Source organism: Heliangelus exortis, chromosome 11 (assembly GCF_036169615.1).
Source record: "Heliangelus exortis chromosome 11, bHelExo1.hap1, whole genome shotgun sequence".
In the NCBI taxonomy this organism is placed as follows: domain Eukaryota; kingdom Metazoa; phylum Chordata; class Aves; order Apodiformes; family Trochilidae; genus Heliangelus; species Heliangelus exortis.
The window spans coordinates 22,165,002-22,186,815 of NC_092432.1; the positions used below are offsets into that span (position 1 = coordinate 22,165,002).

General features: G+C 37.5%; 1 protein-coding gene across 4 annotated transcripts; it reads left to right on the forward strand.

Annotated features, from left to right (window-relative positions):
- The first annotated feature begins 6,320 nt into the window (after positions 1-6,320).
- Positions 6,321-19,501, forward strand: DTWD1 (DTW domain containing 1). 4 transcript variants are annotated; one of them, XM_071755246.1, is made up of 7 exons: positions 6,321-6,532; positions 7,891-8,045; positions 8,849-9,130; positions 10,173-10,316; positions 11,564-11,834; positions 15,217-15,461; positions 17,089-19,501. In XM_071755246.1, the coding sequence occupies exons 2-6, from the start codon at positions 7,893-7,895 to the stop codon at positions 15,444-15,446; spliced, it is 1,080 nt and encodes a 359-aa protein (XP_071611347.1). In that variant the 5' UTR covers positions 6,321-6,532; positions 7,891-7,892; the 3' UTR covers positions 15,447-15,461; positions 17,089-19,501. The 4 variants fall into 4 exon arrangements, with proteins under 4 accessions (XP_071611347.1, XP_071611348.1, XP_071611346.1 ...); XM_071755247.1 differs by having other exon boundaries at positions 17,992-19,501; XM_071755245.1 differs by having other exon boundaries at positions 15,217-19,501.
- Positions 19,502-21,814: the final 2,313 nt, after the last annotated feature.

Consider the following 21,814-nt stretch of genomic DNA (forward strand, 5'->3'; position numbering starts at 1 on the left):
TTGTATTTATCTATTGTATGATGTGAGGCATTGACAATACAAAGGAATACCACTGCAACCCATATTCTTAAATTAGTTCCACCTCTTACTGCAATATGTTGCTCTACTAAATGTATTAACAGGATTTTTTTATATTGCAGTAGATCCTTATTCAGAATAGCACTTATGAACATGCATTATTTGAAGCATATGATAAGTCTATCAGCCAACAATTAAGATGGAATCTAAGTACTGTACTGAATCAAAGCCAGTATATATAATGTCTCCTGCCACATTAATATTTTCCTTATCCTCTTAATGAAGAACACAGTGATCACCTGAGGTAACAGAATCCATACACTTTTGATTTGTGTTCTTAATCTAAATATCACAAACTCATACCTTTTATAAATCCTACCACCATTACACAATGTAAGCAGAGTAAGATAAAGATCTGAAGGTTTATTTTAAGCTTCATGATATAAACCTGATAAATACATTAGTACTTTACATGTTCAACTACTGCTCTTTAAAGTTACATGAAAGTCTTGGGCCATTACCTGATGCTGTTGAGCTTAATCAGTAAAATACTTGCTTTTTTGTACCTGTGGGAATGTGCATCTTACTTGTTTGATAATAACAGATGCTTGAAATTAATTTATGCCTTAAACTTTCTGAGAAACCACCACCAGAAAGAATCATGAAACACTCTACTAGATGATTCTGAGAGAAACAAACTTCTTCAAATTTCAACAATATTTTTTCTGTGTAAACAACAATAAAATATTTATTACACTTAATGCAGAGATTTAATAAAATCCTAAAACCATGGAACAACAACAACAACAAAAAAAAACTAGGCAAAAGTAAAAAGTACAAGGATTTTCATTTGGAACACAATCCTGAAGCAAATAGGAACATCTTCCAGGTTGTGGAAATAGTGAAGGTAAAAAAAAACTTACAGGGGAAATGCTTAGTTTTTACTGAAAAAAACAAAAGCAGTTTTTTTAGGTATCTCAACATTAGGCTGTCAAAATACTGGGACTACTCTGGATTTGCAAGATACCTGCAACTCTCCCAAAATACACTGGTTTTTAACATATTAACTCAGTGCATTATTTAATAATTCAGGACTCTGTTTTGTCAGTGCTCACATTAACACTCCAAATAAAGAACCTGTTCAAGCTCTATGCCTTAAGTCTAACCAACAGCCAAGAAATACCAGGATCAAAACATTCCAAACTACCAGAGACACACTTGCTCTACTTCAAGACCCTCATCTAGCACACTAATAAGTCAAGACACTAGGCTCCAATGATTTAACCATAATATGCCAGATGTATAAAACTAATGATCATATTTGCACTGCCTTTGGAATTTCCATTACCCAATATAGCTAAATTCATGTAATCTTAGAAAAACTGACTGACTCTCAAATGATTGAATCTCAAACCTTTTCCTTCCCTTGGTTTGGTTTCAGAGTTATTTAGCTTCCAATTCAAAGCATATTTTTAAGACTGAATGCTGTGAACTTTCTTACATGTAGATTTAAAATGTTCACTTCTGCCTTTTTTCCCTTTGACTCGTCAATAATGTATATGGCAATCTGAAAAATGTTTAAATACTTAATTCATAATTAATCCTATTTCACACAGTGATATAAACAATATTTTCAGCTTAGACAATTCATACTGTGACCTATTAATATACTTCAGATAAGGAGCAATGGTCTAAAATTGAGACTACACATATCTACAAAATACGTAAGGAGAGATAAAGAAAAAAAGTATCCTTTCAAATTTATTTGTCTCCTCTTCCCCTAACATACAGAGATCTGTGTCATTCCACTTCTGGATCCAAGGAAAAAAAACTTTAAAATTTGGTCTTCCTTGTCTAATACAAAAAGAGAATTAAAAATATGTAATACATATTTGCCTTTCCCACCTCATTGTCTGAGAAAACTTAATACACTGTGCAGTCTTACTGCACCACTGGAATGACTAGGAGGATTAAAAAGCACCATTTTGGTCTTTTGTTATGTGTAATGTTTAATTTAGAACACAAGATTTCATAGACTTTTGCCTGCACTTTGTTTAGGCCTGAAAAAAAATATTCCTAAAACCCAGGCATATCTGAGACTTATTAGAATTTTTAAAATTATAAACGTGAAAATTCACTCTTTCAAAATAGGAAAAGCACCAGTGTCTGTCAGTTACAGTCTTCAAGGGCAATTAGATACTCCTCTTGCTGGTCCTAATTGTAATGAACATAATTTTTTTCAGTCTATTTCTCTAGTTCAGTGATACATGTGTTTATTCTCTCTCCAGATCTGAGAGTGGATGTTAAATGGAACATGTTCATACAGATATTTACACATATATTGCTTATTTTGCATTGAAACAATAATCTTTTCTAAACTTATCTACTTAAAAATAAGGCTCATTGAGACAGATAAAAATTGTCCACTCCTTCTGCAATCAGTACCTAGAATAAAGAGTTAATTCTGAAAATGACAGAAATGCAAAGATGACATTAGGTAACCTGTGAGCTTTATTTTGCTTAAAGAATTGTAATGCCAGTATAAATGCATTTTACATTAACCTGCTAGGAATCTCTAATGTGGGCAATACTGTTAATGTAGACCACGATCTCCTCCCCTCCCTTGTACCACATTCAAAGATTATTACATCATCTCAAAAAGACAGAAAAACAGAAATAGGCCAGGAAGACCCATTATAGCATCCCCAGAGTAATTAAGAAAACTACAATTTTTTAATTAAACAAATAAAATCATGTGCCATTTAGGTTCTTGGGAAGGACAGTAATGCCTTCCATTTATTGGGAACAGCTTTGGAAGCATGGGAGGAAACTCTGCTCCTTGATCTAGTAAAAAATATAAACTAAAAGCTTAAATATTTGAGCAAATTGCTGAAACTACTGGAAGCCTTTTTTAGTTAATCATCAAACTTGTCACTTTTCCTCAGATAACTTGGTAGGTATTAATACAGAGTAATCAGTCTGTTTTAAAACCACCCAGTTTAGCTGAAAGACAGTGACATGCATGTTCAACCTTAATAGCAGGACAGCAAGACAAATTGTTTTTTAAAAAAATCAAATTAAATGTAAACTATTAAAACTTTGAAATGCTTTTTGTTTCTTTCTTCCTGTGAAAGAAAAAGTTATGGTTCAAAACAAAAGAGCAATTTTTATCATAGCACTATGGTTAAAGCCTTTGAATGAATCAATACTTGCAAATAATTTAGGCAGATCAAAAGGAATGTTCTGTTTCCTCCAAAAAGAATATAATTTTGATGAATCACTGGAAACCACATTATATAAAATTCTTCAGCAAAACACAAAGGCATATTCAAAGACTTCCCTAGAAGTCCTATCAGTACAAGACAAGAAAGCAAGCTCATTAAACCAAAACTAGCTATTCCCCTTTTCTTATTCATAAGAATTTTGCACCCCTGGGATCAGGACTGTCTGTTACGTTAGCAATGCTCTGAAATGATCAATTATTTTTTAAAAACCTTGGTTCAGGATCACCACTCATGCATGCTTCCAACAATAAAAAAAATGGCTGTACAGCATTCAAAAACTTTCCTCCATGGATTAGCTTTGAGAAAAAGGGAAGCGGCTGCTCTCTTAAAGGTTTGCAATTTCTACAAGCCTCTTAGTTTCGAGTGCCTGGGGGTCTTGGAAATAAAATCAATGCTCAATTCAGTTCTCAATATTTACACTCACATGGCTTTGCTCAGGACCCAGCCTCTGCATATTGACTTCACCATACACATGGGTAGTTAAAATAATAAGCAGACGGACTCACCAAATAATGTGCATAAGAACTCTTAAAAGGAGAATTTCCATGTTCTGCTGACACACTGTAAGGATTATTCTCACCGGAATGCCTTGAAAAATACTAAGATAACATATAATAGCAAACATTTAAAGTTTAGAAAACTACAGAATTTATATAGAACATTTTCATTGTAAATTCTTTCAAATCAGGGACATTCAGGGACGTTCTAAAAATGTGAAAGATATGTAAGCACATTTATCATTAAGGCAGAACTGCCATTTTCTTCTCAGTACCTCCATACACAATATTTACACTATTACTATTGATGCACTTCTAAAATACATACTGAAGAAAAAGTGAATGTCCAATCACCTGGCAAATCTGCTCTGTTCTTACATCCTCTTTTACTCACAAGTTGGAAGAAATGAGAGGGTTGCAGATTAGCAGTAGTCTTACTGAAATCAATCAACTGCTATGTTCTCAGTTCAGTATAATTAAAAACTCAGGTTTTACACTGTTATATCTGAGCAGAAACCAAGTATGAAAAAAATGTGTTTAGTTTTTAGAAATTAAGAACATCAAAAAAAGATTATATAGCAACCATTGCTAAAAATGACAGCTTTTGTGCAAATATATGTATAGAATAAAAGTGTACAAAGTAGTAATTGAGATTTCAGAGCCTGCTTTTAAATGATGACCTCTGCTTGTTTCCAAACAAGTTCTAGATTAAGCATCCAAAGAAATCATTCAAACAAAGTAAGAGATGGTATACATTGTAAAACCAACTATAATTACATTTGGAAAGAAAGAATTTTAGATATTTTTATAAAAGTTTTCATTGTATCCAACACACATTTTATTTTGACATAATTAACTCCTGCACATCAAGATGTATTGTCACAGCATAAGGAGATAAAAAAATACAGATGGTGAAATGAGGCCTTTTTTTCTTACTGCTGCTAGCATGAAAAACAGATCAAGTCAAAACAAAACAAATAACAACAGAATGTTGGTAGAAACCCTCTGACACTGAACGTAATACCACTGAAGTCAGTGAGGGTTTTGGGGAGTAACTGAGATCAAAGTTTGGCATAAAATCTGCCTACATTGTCAACTTTTCCCCCTAAGGCTACTACAACTAATATAGCACAGACTTTCTTTCATTGAGTTGTGAGAAATATTCTCTCTACCGAAACTTGTGTTCTACCACAGTCACTTCCACCTAAAAATGTAGTTTCTGAACACTGAATATTGGGTAAATGCTACTACCATCCTCACCCAGACAAAGGAATTCCATGGAAAAGATCCTATGTCTTTTTCAGAGGGAGATGCAGAGCAGGAAGAAAAGATTAAGGTAACACCATTCTTCCAGCCCGTGGTGTCACCCGTAAGTATGCAGTAGCTATACTACTAGGTGGGAAAAGACCAAAATACAGGTAGCAAAACCTAAGTGATCCAATTTTCCAGGAGTTAACCAGGGAGCAGAAAACCCTCATCCTCCCAAGCCAAGGTTCCCAGGGACTTCTGTGGAGCTGAGAGACCTGCAGGGTGGCACCCCCTGCCAGGAAGGACACCCCTCAGGGAGATAAAACTCTGGGGAAGATTTCACACAGGCTTGAGGGAACCTGGCACAGCCACAGCTGGATCGATCCCTTACAGGTAACAGGATCCAGGTTCTGTTCAGGGGGTTGTGACACAAACATGGAAGAAATCTCTGTGCAGGGCCCTCAGGCTCCCCTGTCAGTCAGTCTATTGTTTGGTCAACTGGTCAGTCAGTCAGTCGGTCTGTCAGCCGCTCAGTCAGTCGGTCAGTCAGTCTCAGTCAGTCAGTCAGTCAGTCTGTCGGTCAGTTGATCGGTCAGCCTGTCAGTCAGTCAGTCGGTCAGTCAGTCAGTCGGTCAGTCAGTCAGCCTGTCAGTCAGTCAGTCGGTCAGTCAGTCAGTCAGTCAGTTGGTCTGTCGGTCAGTTGATCGGTCAGTCTGTCAGTCAGTCAATCAGTCAGTCAGTCAGCCAGTCAGTCAGTCAGTCAGTCAGTCAGTCTGTCGGTCAGTTGATCGGTCAGTCTGTCAGTCAGTCAATCAGTCAAGTCAGTCGGCCAGTCAGTCAGCCGGTCAGTCAGTCAGTCAGTCAGTCAGTCAGTCTGTCGGTCAGTTCATCGGTCAGACTGTCGGTCAGTCGGTCAGCCTGTCAATCAGTCAGTCAGTCAGTCAGTCGGTCGGTCGGTCAGTCAGTCAGTCAGTCAGTCGGTCAGTCAGTCAGTCGGTCAGTCAGTCGGTCGGTCGGTCAGTCAGTCAGTCGGTCGGTCAGTCAGTCAGTCAGTCGGTCAGTCAGTCGGTCGGTCGGTCAGTCAGTCAGTCGGTCGGTCAGTCAGTCAGTCAGTCAGTCAGTCGGTCGGTCGGTCAGTCAGTCAGTCAGTCAGTCAGTCAGTCGTTCGGTCGGTCAGTCAGTCAGTCAGTCAGTCAGTCAGTCGGTCGGTCGGTCAGTCAGTCAGTCAGTCGGTCGGTCAGTTGATCGGTCAGCCTGTCAGTCAGTCGCGTGCGGCCCTTCGGGCCCGCGCGTGCCGCCGCAAACCGCCCCTAGCGACCGTTCCCGGCCGAAATACGCTCTCCCGGGCACGCTCTTCCGGCCCCCGCCTCCCCGTGGCGGCCAAACCCGACACTTTGGTTCCGAGGCCTGGGAGGGCCGCAGCGAAGCCGGGCGGCTCTCAGCATCCAGCATCCGCCCGCCGACGGGCCGGGGCCGCGGGAGCGGGTGAGGAGCGGTGCGGTGCGGAGCTCCCAGCCCCGCCGCGAGAACGTCGAGGCCACAGGGATGGGGGGGGAAGGAGAGATCAGGGAGCGCGGCGTATAGGCAACGCACCTCTGGCAGCCCCGCGGCACATGAAGGGTCGGGCGACCGGGACGGGGGTGACGGGGCCCCTGGGCCGTGCGTGGGGTAGATTGGCAGCTCTCTCCGGGGCGGGTCGCGGCGCCAGACCGCGGCTGTGTCGGCCGGCTGGGCCGTCCCGCGGTGGGTGGCGGCTTTCTGCCCTCAGAGGCCGCGGTGTCCCGGGGGGGGACAGGGGCCAATTGGTCACGGCCGGCCAGGGGGAACCGCCGCGTTATTTTGCGCCAGACACAGCGGCAGCGCTGGGCTGCTCTTCCGCCGCGTTTCCCATCGCCTGCTCCCTGCTGCCCCAGGCCCTGCTCTCCGCGGGAAGCCGCCGCGATGCCCGGGGAGGCGAGAGCAGGCGGGCGGGCGGCGGGCACCCAGAGGCACCTGGACGCTGGCACCTCCGGAGCTTCACACTTGGGCCCCATGTCCCGACCGAGGCTCCAGTTGACAAAAGAATCGTTTGGGGATATATGGAGAGTACCCCCCAACGTCAGTGATTTCTCTGGGGTTTGGAGATGAGGTGTTGGTAGCACTGCTGGTTGCAGTCTTAAAATTTTCTGTCTGAATCGAGATTTGGGTCGAACGAGTTCTGTACCCTATTGCTGTATTTTTTTACCCTGAGAGCGGCGTATCCCTTGTCCGGATCAATAGAGGAAGGTGTCATCTGAACACCACAGTGCCATAAGGCATTGTACAGAGAAGAATCAGTTTGCAGGCAGGGGATGCATCTCAAATGGCAGGGCCTTACTCCCCCCTTTGCTTCTTGAGGAAACTCGATAATAGTATGGGTTATCTGAGATGTAGAGTATGTTTTTTTTATATCTCAGGGACATTTAAAAGCAACTTGTTCTGTGAAGTTTGTATGCATATTAGATTTTGTGTCTATCTGAATGGACATCCCTGACCTTTCAAAACTTAGAGGTTGCTGGCAGGCAAGGGTTATCATAACATGCATTAGTAATCAATTTTACCAGACAATAACTAATTTTTCTGGCATTAATTTTAAAAAAAAAAATTGCAAATTAACTCAGTATTTTGTTTTTGTTATTTTTCAATTAAATTACACTTGGTTTTATTTAAACAATTAATTTTGGATCACATCTCAGGAATTGTTGTTTGTTTTTGTTAAACATGACTGTTTTGATACATCATTTCACAAGCGTGATCCCTTATATGAAAAAGTAAACCTAAATTAGCCAAGAGTAAATACTGAGACAGGCTTTTTTCCTTTTAAGTGATGCAGCACACAGTGCAAAAGGCAATTTATAAGTACTACTGCAGGCTGTGGGCTGCTGTGAAGACCAGAGAATACAATCAGAAGGCTTTCACCAAAAATCTGACTTTGCCTATGAACTCCTGCAGACAGCAATACTACTTCTGTCTGGACCAGGTATGGGCATGCAATTATGTTTCTGCTCCATTACTTTGAGTACACAGTGAAAATTTCACACCAGCTGCAGAGAATGAAAGCCTGAAAAAAAATGTGTCACTGGTATTATATAAATACAAACTTGAAAAATGGGTCCAGACTGTGTCAGTGTTTCCTTTCTGGTATCTGGAGCACTGAAGCCTTGCTCTAGCACTTAAAACTAATTTTTCATCCTCAAGCCTTGCTCATGGAAGATTTTTCATATCTGGCAGAGTTCTGTCTACAGGGATTTCACTCAGGTAGTGTGGTTTGCCCACGCACAATAAATGTCAGGATAGAGATACACATGTTTACAATTAACTCTTCTCTAATAAATGTCTGGAGACATTTAATTAATTGTCAATAGTCATGATGAAGATTGGAGTGGGACTGCCCATCCAAGTAAATAGTGTCTGCCAGTGTCTGTTCTCAAGCTGCTAGACACTGATCCTACCATCAGAAAAAAATACAATTCTGCAAGAGTTAAGCAAGTGGAATAACGTTTCTTGGTAAAATGATTAATTTGCATCTGCGGACATTAAAGATACAGGTCTCAAGTTCTTTCTAGCTGTTTCTCCCATAATTTTCTGAAATCTGAGTTTTGGTGCTATAGCAACTGAATCAGATGATTTCATTATCTTTGCTTTTTAGGAAATACCTTTTTTGATGAGTATTTTTTGCTAAATAGATAATACAGAATAATTTCCAATAAATTAGTTAATTTTTACTTAATGAAAAAAAAACCTTGGTATTTTTATTTATTAGTTACATCTTGTCTGTTTCAGCTAACCATGTCTTTAAATTCATCTACACTGTTAAATGAAGAAAACCCTCAAGGACCAAAAAGAAATGCTGAATGTTTGGAAAGTCTGGAATTACAGAGTACCTCAGCATCTCCAGATAACCCACTTCAACAATTACAGTTAGCATCACAAGAAGTACTTGAAAAGGCAAAAAAGAGTGGGAGATCAAAATGCCCCCGATGCAGTAGTTCAAGGATGTTTTATTGTTATACATGTTTTGTTCCTGTTGAAACTGTCCCCACCAAAGAAATTCCAACTGTGAAGGTTAATGTTTCTTATGGATTTTTAAAATATCTTAAAAATTCTTATACCTTTTAGTCACAGGGGACAAAGAACAGACAGTCTGTGACCATTTGTTTTCTGATTCATTCTTCATAGACATGCATCTTTACCACAGCTACAGTTAGATAAAATTATTGTTCTTTTTTGAGGAATTATATGTACAAACACTTACCAGTGTTCCAGTTCTCACATAAACATTCATGTATCTACAAATGAGAAATCACTCAGCTTCTCATCCAAATTACTGCTGTCACTTAGTTGTCTGAAATTTCTGTATAGTGCTCCTACCTTAATTCTTCCATTTCTAAAAAAAAAGCCAGAACAGAGCATATTGTGAACAAAAGATAAGATTTTTCCATAACCAAGAATGAACTTTGCATAAAATGCAAGCTAAAAGGTATTCGTAAATGTACTGGTTGTGTAATTCCTATAGCCACTCTTAAAATACAAGTATTAAAAATATAATGGCCTTCAGCTACAACACTTGGAGAAACCAACAAAGAGGAGTGAGACACATTTTCAAAATTGTATGGGAAATAAAATTTTGAAGACACTCTGTACTTTGAAAGAATCAGGAAAATACTTAAGAAGGACTTCGGAAATTTGACTTAGTGAATTTTGTGTATTTTCATTGAAATAGCCACTTTTTCCAATAGGTTGAATACATGATAGAGATACTTATTCATATTGAGGACCATTACATTACTCAAATTAAGACCACTTCATGTTTACGTTACTGATAGTACTTCTAGAGGCTTTACCACACCACTACCGCAGCATTCCAGATTGCATCCATTACATAGTCTGGTGTTTACATGAACTGAATATAACAGGTGCTACTCATCATTTGCCTCTAGTTTATTTCTAAACCTGTTAAAAAAAGGTATTGTGAAAAATGTTCAAATATATCTTTATTACATACATAAGGATTTCTCCTGAATTTTGCCTGCACTTTTGCACAACTTTTTGTACCTGTATATATGATCATAAATATTGCTTACTTCTTTTTTCTTTCTTACTGTAGTTACCTTTGAAGATTGACATTATTAAACACCCAAATGAAACAGATGGCAAAAGCACTGCTGTACATGCTAAGCTCCTGGCACCCGATGATGTTACAATTTATAAATACCCTTGCATTCCAGAATATGAAGAAAAAAAACATGAAGTAAGAAATTCTATATAGATATCAAGGCTTTGTGCTGAAGAGATGGCAGAGGTCATCTTCTGCACTTCCTCCTCCAGTAGTACCACACACTGTCAGGGGGCACAGGAGGAGGGCACCATTCAATTAATCCATTCTCCCCATCTTATGCTCTCTCAGACCTCAAGCCTACAGATGTAGTGTTTATGCACTGTCTCAGAGCTTGCGAAAACTAGTACTATCACCTTGAATTTCCTGTGTTTGCCACCTTGGGTAGCAGATAATTCATTGTGTACCATTAAAAATATTTTGCCAAACATAGGAAAATGCGCAACTTGCAGCAAGGTAAAACAGCAGTTAGGTGTTGTGCTTGTCATATTCAGCAGCTGCAGTGTTTTAAACTGCCTTAAATTTTTTTAACATGGACAATTATAGAGAAAACCTACTGAAATGTGACTATTGCCTATTACAGCACAGAACCTGGAAAATATTAGTTATGAACTTGGATTTATATGCTCACTGAAATGCTGTGATTAATCTGACATTAATATTTACACATTTGATATAATAGTTAACACCATTATTGTCTGACTACATGAATAATATATGTACATTACAGTGATGTTATTTTCTTCAAGGAAAGAGCCATCAAGGAGAGCATAGGTAGCAAAGAGGCAGGAAGCTGAAATAAACCTGAAAGAGCAATGGGGAAGGCAGGCAAAAGCAGGAAAAGATTGCAGTGACTTTATATTGTCCAGGCTGTCCAAGACATAGGTTCTAAATGCTGCAATAGGCTACTGAAAAAGTACTGAATAAGGACATCACTGTCATCTTCATATAAGATATTTGTGGGACCTGCAATAGACACAAGGGAAATTATTCCTTCCAATCAAATTTATAAGTGAATTCAGACACTTTTCTTTATGGCCTTCCTTACCCACATATTGCAGTGACTAGTGAAATTTGAACTTCCTCAGGCTTGACACAGTTGTCTTGGCTATAATGTTTTTTAAAAAAAAGAACGTTTTTTACAGAAGTATTAGTGTTGGTGGTAGAGACATAGAGGTGACAGCTAGCTTAAGACCTCTAGTAGATAACTTTATTAATTACTTTAACATAGTATTTTAGATAGTAGGTTTTAGGAGATGCTCTTTTGTCTTACCCTACTTAAATGTTGGCATGTGGGAACAGAAAATTCCTGTTTTTTAATGAAACAATTCCTGGTGTTTTCTTAGATTCTGTTGACACTCAGATTTCTTTTCTTTATTTAGATAGCACTTATATTTCCTGGCCCCAATTCAGTTTCAGTAAAAGATATTGCTTTCCATCTCCAAAAATACACTAAAGAAGGTGTTTACCATAGTGATGATGACTGTTCCAGAGAACCACTGCATAAGCAAGCAAAAATAGAACTTGAAGAAAAAAATCTAAATGAATGCATCTCGAGCAACAGGAGTGAAGGCACTAGACTGAAGAAAATAATATTTATTGACAGCACCTGGAATCAAACTAACAAAATAATAACTGATGAACGACTTCAAGGTAAAAAACCCAAAGTTGATACCAAGGTGTTATTGCTATAGAAATGATTAAAGGAAATGTATATCTATGTAACAGATCTTAGTATTATATAATGTATATACCCTCCCACCTCAGAGAGTAAAAACTCATTTTGTGTCTGTTTCATTACAAGAAGTTTACAGTTTTATAAATAACACCACAAAAGATAAAAGAGTTTAGCAATAATATTCGATTTCCTTTGAGATGAATGTAAGTTTGAAAATACTTGCTTCAGTGAAGAAAATGCACTTAGTTGGAGGCAGGCTGTTGCATTGAAATGAGATATTTATATATAACCACTTCTTAGCCCCTGCTTTGCACTAGACCCTATAAGGAATTCCATGGGCTTCTTACGTGAAAGATTAATGTTGCTTTGCTGTCTAGTCAGCTTATTAAAGTATCCCACGTTAGTATAATGCATTGGCTAATTAAAATCCTGTTACTATGTATTTAGTTTAACAAAAAACATACTCTATCAAATAAATTTAGGTATTACTGTAAAGCTTACAGTAATTGCAGGTTGCGAGTTATTGTAAAGCATTTGGAACTTACTTGGAAATAATGAATTTAAGAAAAGTAACAGGCAGCCAGGGGAACTGAAGATTTTTGGGGAAGATTATGCAGTCCAAAATTCATGATTGGTGTTATTTTGGAGCTCTTGAAGAATGGTTTCCAGTTACCCCATGTCAATGCTGATCTGGTGGACTCTTAACCACCTTCCTCAAATTTCTCTGTTCCATCTGTGTTTCAGTCCTCTTGTTTCCCTGAGCATCTTACAGGATTGCTGTAAGATATGACTACTGTCTTGCAAGTCTCTCATCCACACCCAGGGGAAAATTTTACCCTCCATACAGTAGGAATAACAGCATGTGCAACCTGTGCATTCTTTGCTTTCCTCAGTGTCTGTTGTGAAGCACATAAGTTGCATTAATATTCCTTTTAAAGGTTGCAAATTTGCCTTCTAAGATGAATGCAGGAGAGTTTCTTTAGGCATAAACAGATTAATTTATGTTGTGCACACAGGAAAAATAGAGATTTAATTTTTCAGTTCAACAAAGTATCCCTCATATATTAAAGTTCAAAAAAGAGGGTTCATAATTCCAAGTAAAAAGTAATTGTACTTATTCAGAAGGTTCAAGTTACAAGAAATACTAGATGGAAAGCCAAGAAAATTTAAATAAAAGCCTTGTGTTTTGCAAGCCTGCATTTATACATAGAGTAAATTTAGCTAATTGTACTAGAAAATAATCCCAAATGAGTACATCAATCTTAAAAAAAAAAAAAATAAAACATCCTAGAAAACTTGGACAAAAAATACTTCTGTATCTTGGAAAAGTAATGTAATATATCTTTAGAAAGCAAAACTAAATCAGTTGTGTTAAAGACAGGAAATATTTGAAAGTTCATAATGTTTAGGATTGATTACTTCCTTAAAAGTGATCACTAGATAGAAAGGAAATGGTTTCATCTAAGCTAATGATTACTTTTTCATATGAGTGATGAAGCTTATTGGCAACGTCAACATGGTTGTTAAAAGAACAGATTGCTTGGGTACTTTTTCCTTTAAAGTTGATTCACTTTGTATTAGCCAAATGTCTTGCTTTATTAGCTTGTACACTCTTCAGCAGATGTACGATTCACTTCGTATTATTAATTTGGTTTTAAGTTTCTGTGCTTGTTATCCTTTCCACAAGAAAGCAGTAGTCTTAGCCCATGCACAGCTAGGATATTTAAGAACAGTAACTTGATGGCAAGCTCCTCTCACCCTCTTTTTCTGAGAAATCTCTTGTCCTCACATTCTCATCTTTCTTCCCTCAAAATCATATGAAGCAGTGTGATGCAAAGAAAAAGTGGGAGTTCTGTCATGAGTTTCCACATTCTTTCTAAAATAAGATATGCTGACATGATTCAGGAGGCCATAGCAGAGGTATGTAATCCCCTTCTTCCTCAGTCAAAATGCTTAAATTACTCATCAACCTTGGAAATTTAGATTAGAAAAGAAGCAGAGTTCCTGCCTGAAAGAGCATTTTCAAACGGTTACCTCTTCAGGAAAATAACAGTATAATTAAAATAACAATAGGAACATTAGTAAGAGCTTAAACTTTTACCAGCTACCATAGGTACTAACCATACTTTTCAGCACTAGTATTTGTTAAAGTAGTGAAATTCCCAGTTCACTCTATGAAGAGGGACAAAGAGGTGATGGAAGATCCAGAGTTACTTCTGTTACAATCTCCTGTTGTTCAGGTGTTTTTTGAAAAAAAACACTGCAGGAGACACTTCTTTTACTTTGCATAGTACCATACGTTACAAGCTGCAAGGCAAACAACCAAATCCACGTTCCAGTTACACTAGAAAGAATTAAACATAGTTTGAAGTTGAAAAGCACAGAATTTCAAGTGTGGGCTATAGGGTAGTTTGCATTGCCAAATTTGGACCCTGCTGAAACTTCTCTGTCCATAACTTTCCAGCAGTTCTTAAGCCATATTGTTATTATGGTTGTATTAAACCATCATATGACACACAGTATCTGATTTTAACATTAGAAAAAAGATATTTACAACCCAGTCCTGGTGCTATTGACAGGTGGATACACTATTCTCTGTAACCCAACTATCCATCCTGTTTAAAAAGTGATTACACATGAATCTGTTTTTAAATTTTTAGTAGTTTGTTCATCTTTAATGTAAAAAAATCAAAATACTTATTTCAAATTCATCTGAATAATAAAGCAGTCACAGAGACTACAGTTGATAAAAAAATTTTCATATACCATAGTGACCAAATTTATTTCTTTCGTCTCAAGTGGAAATACTTCTAGTTTCTAATAAAATTAATGACCAAATTCTGTCATGCTTACTCCTGAGTAATCCCAGTAAGACTGCAGTAACTTAACCAGCATAAACAAAAAGTGTCTGGCTCTTAGCAATACTCCTCAGAGTTCAGCAAAACTAACAGTCACAGGGATTCTGTTTTGCACTTGAAAGGTATAAGCTTTGCTGACGAAGTGCATTAATAATTTTATGAACACTGATGTGTCTTTGTATGCGTGGGCTTCACTCACCCCTCTCAAGAGACCCTGCAGTTCACCGAGTGCTGTGAGGCCATATATGTGAAAAGATAACCTACAAAATTTCATGCAAATCTAGAATTTAGAGCACTTTTTCATCAAATTTCAAAGTGATCCACAAAGGAGGGTAAAACTGCATCCATTTTGCGGGTGAAAAATTGAGGCACAGAAAAATACTTGCATGCAGGTATCTAGCAGGGTAGCAGAAAAGTCAGAAAAGAAAATTAAAGATCTGTTTGGCATCCCATCCACCAGTGCACACTGTCTAATCAGTGTCAGCTTTTTTCTTGACAGGGTTGCTGCAAGTTGAATTGAAGACAAGGAAAACTTGCTTTTGGCGTCATCAGAAGGGAAAGCCAGATACATACCTTTCCACAATAGAAGCAATTTATTATTTCCTTGTGGACTATCATCAGGAGATTTTGAAAGAGAGCTACAAAGGACAATATGATAATCTGCTTTTTTTCTTTTCATTTATGTACACATTGATTAAAAATGCCAAGTGTTGTGCAGGAAAAGAATAAGATGTCTATCTGTAGGTAAGTTACACTACACTGTATTTTGTTTCTTTCGTAGTCATAAACTACAAACATAGTGATTTTTATCTAAAATTTGAAAACAAATTGTTCTCTTAACCCAGGCTCAAAGTCAGAATATGATTCTTCAAATATATATATATACACACACACACACATATATATATATATATATAATTGCACAGCTGTTAAGTATATTGTGAGTTCACATGCCAGGCAATGACAAAAATCAGCAGTCATGTCTCAGTATTATTGAAATAACACATTTCTTATTCATTTGGTTCTTATTGCTATTGAGGGGTTATTTTGGCTTTTTACAATGATTAATGCTATTTCCTTTGGTATGAATTTTGATAGTCTTTTGACATTTCCATCTGTTCTTGTATTTCTTAAACAAAGATTGCTGTAATATTTTTTTTTTTTAATCATACAAGTGTAACAGATTGAGAAGGAAACTTTCACCCACTTTAAACAAACAAAAATAAAATGAACCCACTGACCTAATGTTTTACAAGAACCAGAGAGAAAAATCTGGGAGGGGGAGAGGGGGAGTTACATCCAAGACAGATTTCCCTGAAAACATGTTTTTTTATTTAAGCAGCAGAGGTCAAATAAAAGCTTATATAAGCTGTTCTTTGTTACTTTTGGAAAATAGTTTCATAAGGTTAAAATGGTTTCCAAATTTAAGTTTTGTGTACCTCATTTTGTTTGAACAATGAGAGTTAAGAACCTATTCCAAAAGTAAATTAATTTTAATTCTCAGGTGAAATCAATGTACAGAAAAAATAATTTGAAATCTGGAACACTGTGTCCAGGAATTGGGTTCAAATTGTTGTTCTTCCAGTGCGACCTCAGTGTAATGTAATAGTCAATATTACAGCAATTGACAGAGGCATGTCCAATATCCATAATTAATTATGGTCTCTTTGTATTCCTGTGATAACCTTTTATGGGGGCAGTAAGGGGGTTATTGTTACTTCTGCTGCAAATCTGTTCTGATAGTTCCCCCTTCTCTCCTATCTCCTCCTTTCCCCTCTGTACAAGTATTTAAATCCTCTATTTAATTTCAGTACAGGTGTAAGAAGCTAAATCAACCAAGTCATCCACTTCACACTGAGAATGTCTCAGTGCCTGTGATTTGTTTTTCCAGCTTTGAGACTAAAGAAAAGTTTTGTTCCACCAAATGAAAGCGATCAAGTGGTTAATCCTTTCAAGTGCAATTAGCAGCACTGACCTCCCCTGTTTTTCAAAATGAGGGTCATGGGGAGGTAACAACCAGTTCTGGGCCTTTTCTTTCATATCAGAATACCCCTTCGCTAACTATCTCTTCTGTTTCCAAAAACATCAGAGAGAGTAAGGGGGAAAACAGGCTTCCACTTCCATTAGCAGTAACTTAAACATCCATAAGTTAAAGGGGGAGGAAAAGAAGAACAACTCTATTTATCTCTTTTCACAACAGAGGGCATCTGGCCTTCTGTAGGGAGGCCTCAGATAACAAAAAACCTGTCATTACAAACCTCCAAGTTGTGTTCAGGGAACCATTTTACCTGCAGTCTGGCTTATTCATTTCCTCCCACTGAAGCCATCTGCTTTTGCTTATTGTGGGTATTTTTGTTCTTTCTTTGGCCAGGAGCGTGAAGTGGCTTCTCTTGAGCATGCCTGTATGCTTGGTCAGAGGGAGGATTTAATACTTTTTTCAAAATGAATAAGAGAGGGAGATGAAAAAAAAACAATTCTCTTTCTGGAAGGCAGCACAAAAGTCATCCAACCCTAGGTTGAATAAAGGGTCATGTCAGTGCACAAGGTAAAGATACATTGAGATTGAAAAGAGATGGCAACTTCAAATCTACAGCTGAACCTTCCAAAGCACCTGCTTTAAATCCTTTGCTACTGCTTCTTGTGATTTGTTCCAGCTGAGTCCATCTGGTTTTCCACAGAGGCTTCTTCAGGCCCAATCGCAGAGCAATGCAGTGATCTGGTTTTCTCTTCCACTTCTTCCACTTGTTTCAAGTATTTTACCAGAATGCTTTAGAAATCACCCGTTGAGGTACTGAATGATTCAGCATATTTCCTGAACTTATATCCCTTGCCTTGAGAGACAGTAGCTGAGTAAAATTCCAGTGTCGTCATATTAGTAGGAATGTTGACACTTATTAATACCAACAATCAAAGTGTTCGTATGAAAAATTTACAACATTCTTCCTGTTCAGTCGTTGGTAAAATTAACACATTGCTGCCCTTTTGAGGATTCTGAAGGGAAATCAGATGCTGTAGAATTTTGAAAGCAGTGTATCACAGTAAACTTTTAAAACATTCATAATGATACGGTTTCTTTATCACTGCTTGCCAGGAAAAAAACCAGCAAATAGTTCTTGAGTCCCACAGAAAAAGGTGGGAACTACTTCTCTATTGCAAAAGAGACTTTGTATTTTTACCTCACCGGAAATGGAAATTTTTGTCTTAAGTTGAGCAATAGTGGTGCTGTTTATGTTATCACATTCAGATCAACTACTATTTACCACTGACTTTTCAGACCACTGGTGTTGCAATGAGTTACTTGGAAACACAACACAGAAGAGGGAAGAGAAGAGAATGCCTCATACACCAGTAACACCCAAGGTTGAGCCCTACTTGACCTGTGTCCATGTGCGCTTTGCTTCCCTTATCTGTAGCGTTAATTTCTGTCTCTGAGTAACACATCTCTGCATAGGAAGCTGGGCTCATAAGCCAGTGGAACTCATCATGGAATCTAAAGGCTGAGTATCAAAGGTTCTTATATCAAAGGTTCTGATAGTAAAATTTCTGCTTTTCCAACAATGGGGATAGAGGAGCTATACAGTATTATATGTGTGTGTGTGTGTAAATAATGAGTAAATGTATTTACCTCCCTCCTAGCGACTGATGTATTACAACACAAGCCAGGGATTTTCCTCTATCCCATTTCCATTTTAGGGAAGATAAAGACAAAGAAAATAAATGTATGATGTCAGAATTTGCAAAATTATAGAATAAACTGTTATATGTACAGAGCAAGTATACACATGAGATAAAGACATAACTGTGCCTGTTGATGTACACAGTTTAGCAGGTTGATTTGGAGGCATTGTGCAGTGTGAGTGCTGTAATATCCTTCCAAACACTACAGTGAAAAAACAAATATTATTTCACACCTTTTCACTATTCTAAGTATTGCTGCTTAGTGTAGTTCCCTGCTCTTGCATCATGATGTGTCGCGTTCTCTTTGTATCTCCAACCAGCACTGAAGTATTAGGTTTCAAAAAAAAAAACCCAAAAAACAAAGCCTCACACAAAAGTACAAGTTGTCCCCCCCCCCCAAAAAAAAACCAAAAAAACCCCAAACTCCAAAAAACCAAACCAAAAGCTACCCACTGCTGCAAAACCAATTAGCTGCAATAAAGTTAAGCACAACCATCTGATCTTAACAGGACATGCCAAAAGAGACCAAAGGGTTGAATACGGTATTACAAAACAATTAAAAGAGTAAAACTGAAAAATATTTAGGTAGTGTTGAACTACACAAATTTTTAGTTACCTGCCCCAAAGAAATGCCACAGATCATGCTCTACCATGCAGAAAGAGAGGAAAAGCACACCCACCCTGGTACCAAGGGAAAAGTTTGCTTCAAGTACTCATACACATGAATGCCTTAAAGTGAACATGAACATCATATGACCCTGGGTAGAAAATTCATAGTATAAACAATGCAATGTGTTGCTTTCTTTGCTGTCTTTTTGCTACTTACTGGAGAACCAAATCAGAGTTAGTGTTTCTCTGGTATTTTAGTTTTTATTATCAATATGCAATTAGTTTGTATCTTTCTCGGTTTGTGCATTTACTCTATTTTTATGCAATTTTATTAAAAACAAGAGCATGTAAGCCTATTCATGTAAATTTTGTAATACATAATGTCCTAACGGAGATTAAGAGCTGGCCTTTACTCTGTGAGAATATGCTTTTGTGCATATGATTTGGAATAGCTTTAATAAAATGAGTTGTCTGTGAAATAAATAGTACCAACTCTTCATATTTTGTCACAGTTTATGTCTCATGATCATCTTTAGCAGACATGCTTGTCAGCAATGATTGGATATAATCTCTAGGCATATTAATGTCTATTTCTATTAACATCAACAAGTCCTGGTTTCAAACATACTTTAGGACTCTTGAGGCTTCCATCATAATGAGTTGGGCTGGTTTCTATATGGAAAACTAATTCTATTCAGTTAAAAATTAAATTATAAGGAGCACTCATTGAAGTGTCTCATATAATCAGCAAGTCTTTTTAAAAACTGTACTCAAAAAAGCCACCCTCACAACCTAAAGCTCTGCTGAGTACAGCTTCTGAAACTATTTGCTTTGGAGACAGATTTTAATGAGTTGAGTAGAATCAGACTCTTCATAAGTCTAAAGAAGTATCCTTTAGCATCTTTTCTACAGAACAACACTTGGTGTTCCAACAAAAAAGTTTGCTCAAGCTGAAAATACAGATTTAATTTCAAATGTTGCCACTAATGCTAAATAAAAATTCTGTATTTCAGAAGAATAATAAATGTTTTGCTTCTTACAAAGATTATTTTTGAGGCTTCAGTTTCATGACTAAATTATTTGCCAAATGTAGCATGAATCCCAGCTGACATGAACCTGCATTTTCTAGTGATTAATCTATGCAACTGAAACATTATATCTAGCTTTCTCTGTTCATAGACTTCCTTTGGGCCAAATCAGTGCTGCCGAGTCTTTTTTTTAATTTTTTAAAATATTTACAACAGACAAGGAAGCAACCTGATATAGCTTCAGTTTTCACAACTATCATGTAAAGCCTCTCTGTCTATTTAAAGCAGTTGGATTGTGCTACTTCTTTTAACCTCACTCATGTCTAAGTGTGTTTTGAATGTTGGCTTCAATCTGAATACCTATGTCAATTAAGAGTACCAAAATGCTTGCCTTCCCTTCTGGGATGACTTTGCTGGCAAAAAAAATATAACAGAAATCTTTATATTGCCAAAAGCTTCCTTTTTTCCATGAATATGGCTTACTTTATCTTGGGAACTCATTTAAAATCTATGCCTGAAGCAGATGCCAGGGAATTTGCCAACAAAACTGTACTGTCAAACTCTTAAATGCAGAACAATCTGCTATCGTAAGCATAGCCTGATTTTGCTCATTTTAAAAGAAGAATACACTGAAAAAATATAATAGGATATGAAAGAAGAAATCTTTGAAGTTCCTGAAGAGTAGCCCAATAGATTTAAGCAATCAAGGCAACGTGCAATACTGTAGCAGTTCCAACATACGGATGGTCCTATATGCCCAGGATTTCTGTTTCCAGGCCCCTACAAAATTGTGCCCTCTCTTCCTAGGCAGTGGCCATTTCCAGTTCAAAACGTGCCCTTGTATAGACAACTTGTGAGCCATCAATTTTTGAAACTGCATTTTTTGTTTATGTTGGCACCTCTCCTGTGAGAAGCTAAAATTTTACAACTAACACTGTACTGAACTTTGTCATTATTTTTTAGTACCTTTTTTGCTTTTCAGAATTCCAGTATTGGCATGCCAGTGATAATAGAGCTGGGATCTTCTGCTGAGTTTACTATGTCATTTGCACCGAACACCAGAGCCAAGTCTGTATCTGAGACAAAAAGGAAATATATTACAAAATGTGTTATTATGAAAGGAAAAGCCACTGCTTCAAGTTATCAAGACAACACCAAAGCACATTAATCAAGCATACAATAAATGATGACAGTTTGTTGTTTTATCTGAATGAAAAAATTAAGTCCATCTGTTGCTCTTCAAATCTAGGATCAACTCTTGGCAGTTACATGTGCTAATGAAAACTATTTTAAAAATTTTGTGCACTCTTTGTGTAAGATAACATGAAAATAAATACTCCTAAGATTTAAGAGGCAGTCTTACGCAAGGCTCTTGTGAGCTTGCTGAACAGAGTGCGTGTGTGGACTCTGATGATGACGTCCATGGTACTATAACATTCAGCTTATTTCAACACTACTCACTTATGGTCCAAACATACTCTCTATGTTCTGTTCAGTTCCTCATTTCATGGCTCTGCATGCAAGAAACACTCCATTTGCACACAACCCATTGTAGGTCCAGGAGTTAATGTTTATTACTTGAAATGACTCCCCCATATGACAACATATGACAATTGCCAAAAGCCTCCATTCACTGTGCTCATGAAGGGTATATTTCTAGAGTAACTGCTGAATATCAAATTTAGCATAGGTTAGAGCTGTAGGACCAACACTATCAACTAGGTCACCCTTCATCGCATTGAATCCTCCAAGGAACTCTGAGTTTGGGGAATGCAGTATCTG

What these genes read in the sequence shown, in the direction of transcription:
- DTWD1 (XM_071755245.1), top strand. Translation starts at nt 7,893, where the DNA reads ATGCAGCACACAGTGCAAAAGGCAATTTATAAGTACTACTGCAGGCTG. An exon ending in AAGAAATTCCAACTGTGAAG is followed by an intron (nt 9,131 to 10,172) that starts GTTAATGTTTCT and finishes TTCTTACTGTAG; the next exon opens with TTACCTTTGAAGATTGACAT. An exon ending in AACTGATGAACGACTTCAAG is followed by an intron (nt 11,835 to 15,216) that starts GTAAAAAACCCA and finishes TTTTCTTGACAG; the next exon opens with GGTTGCTGCAAGTTGAATTG.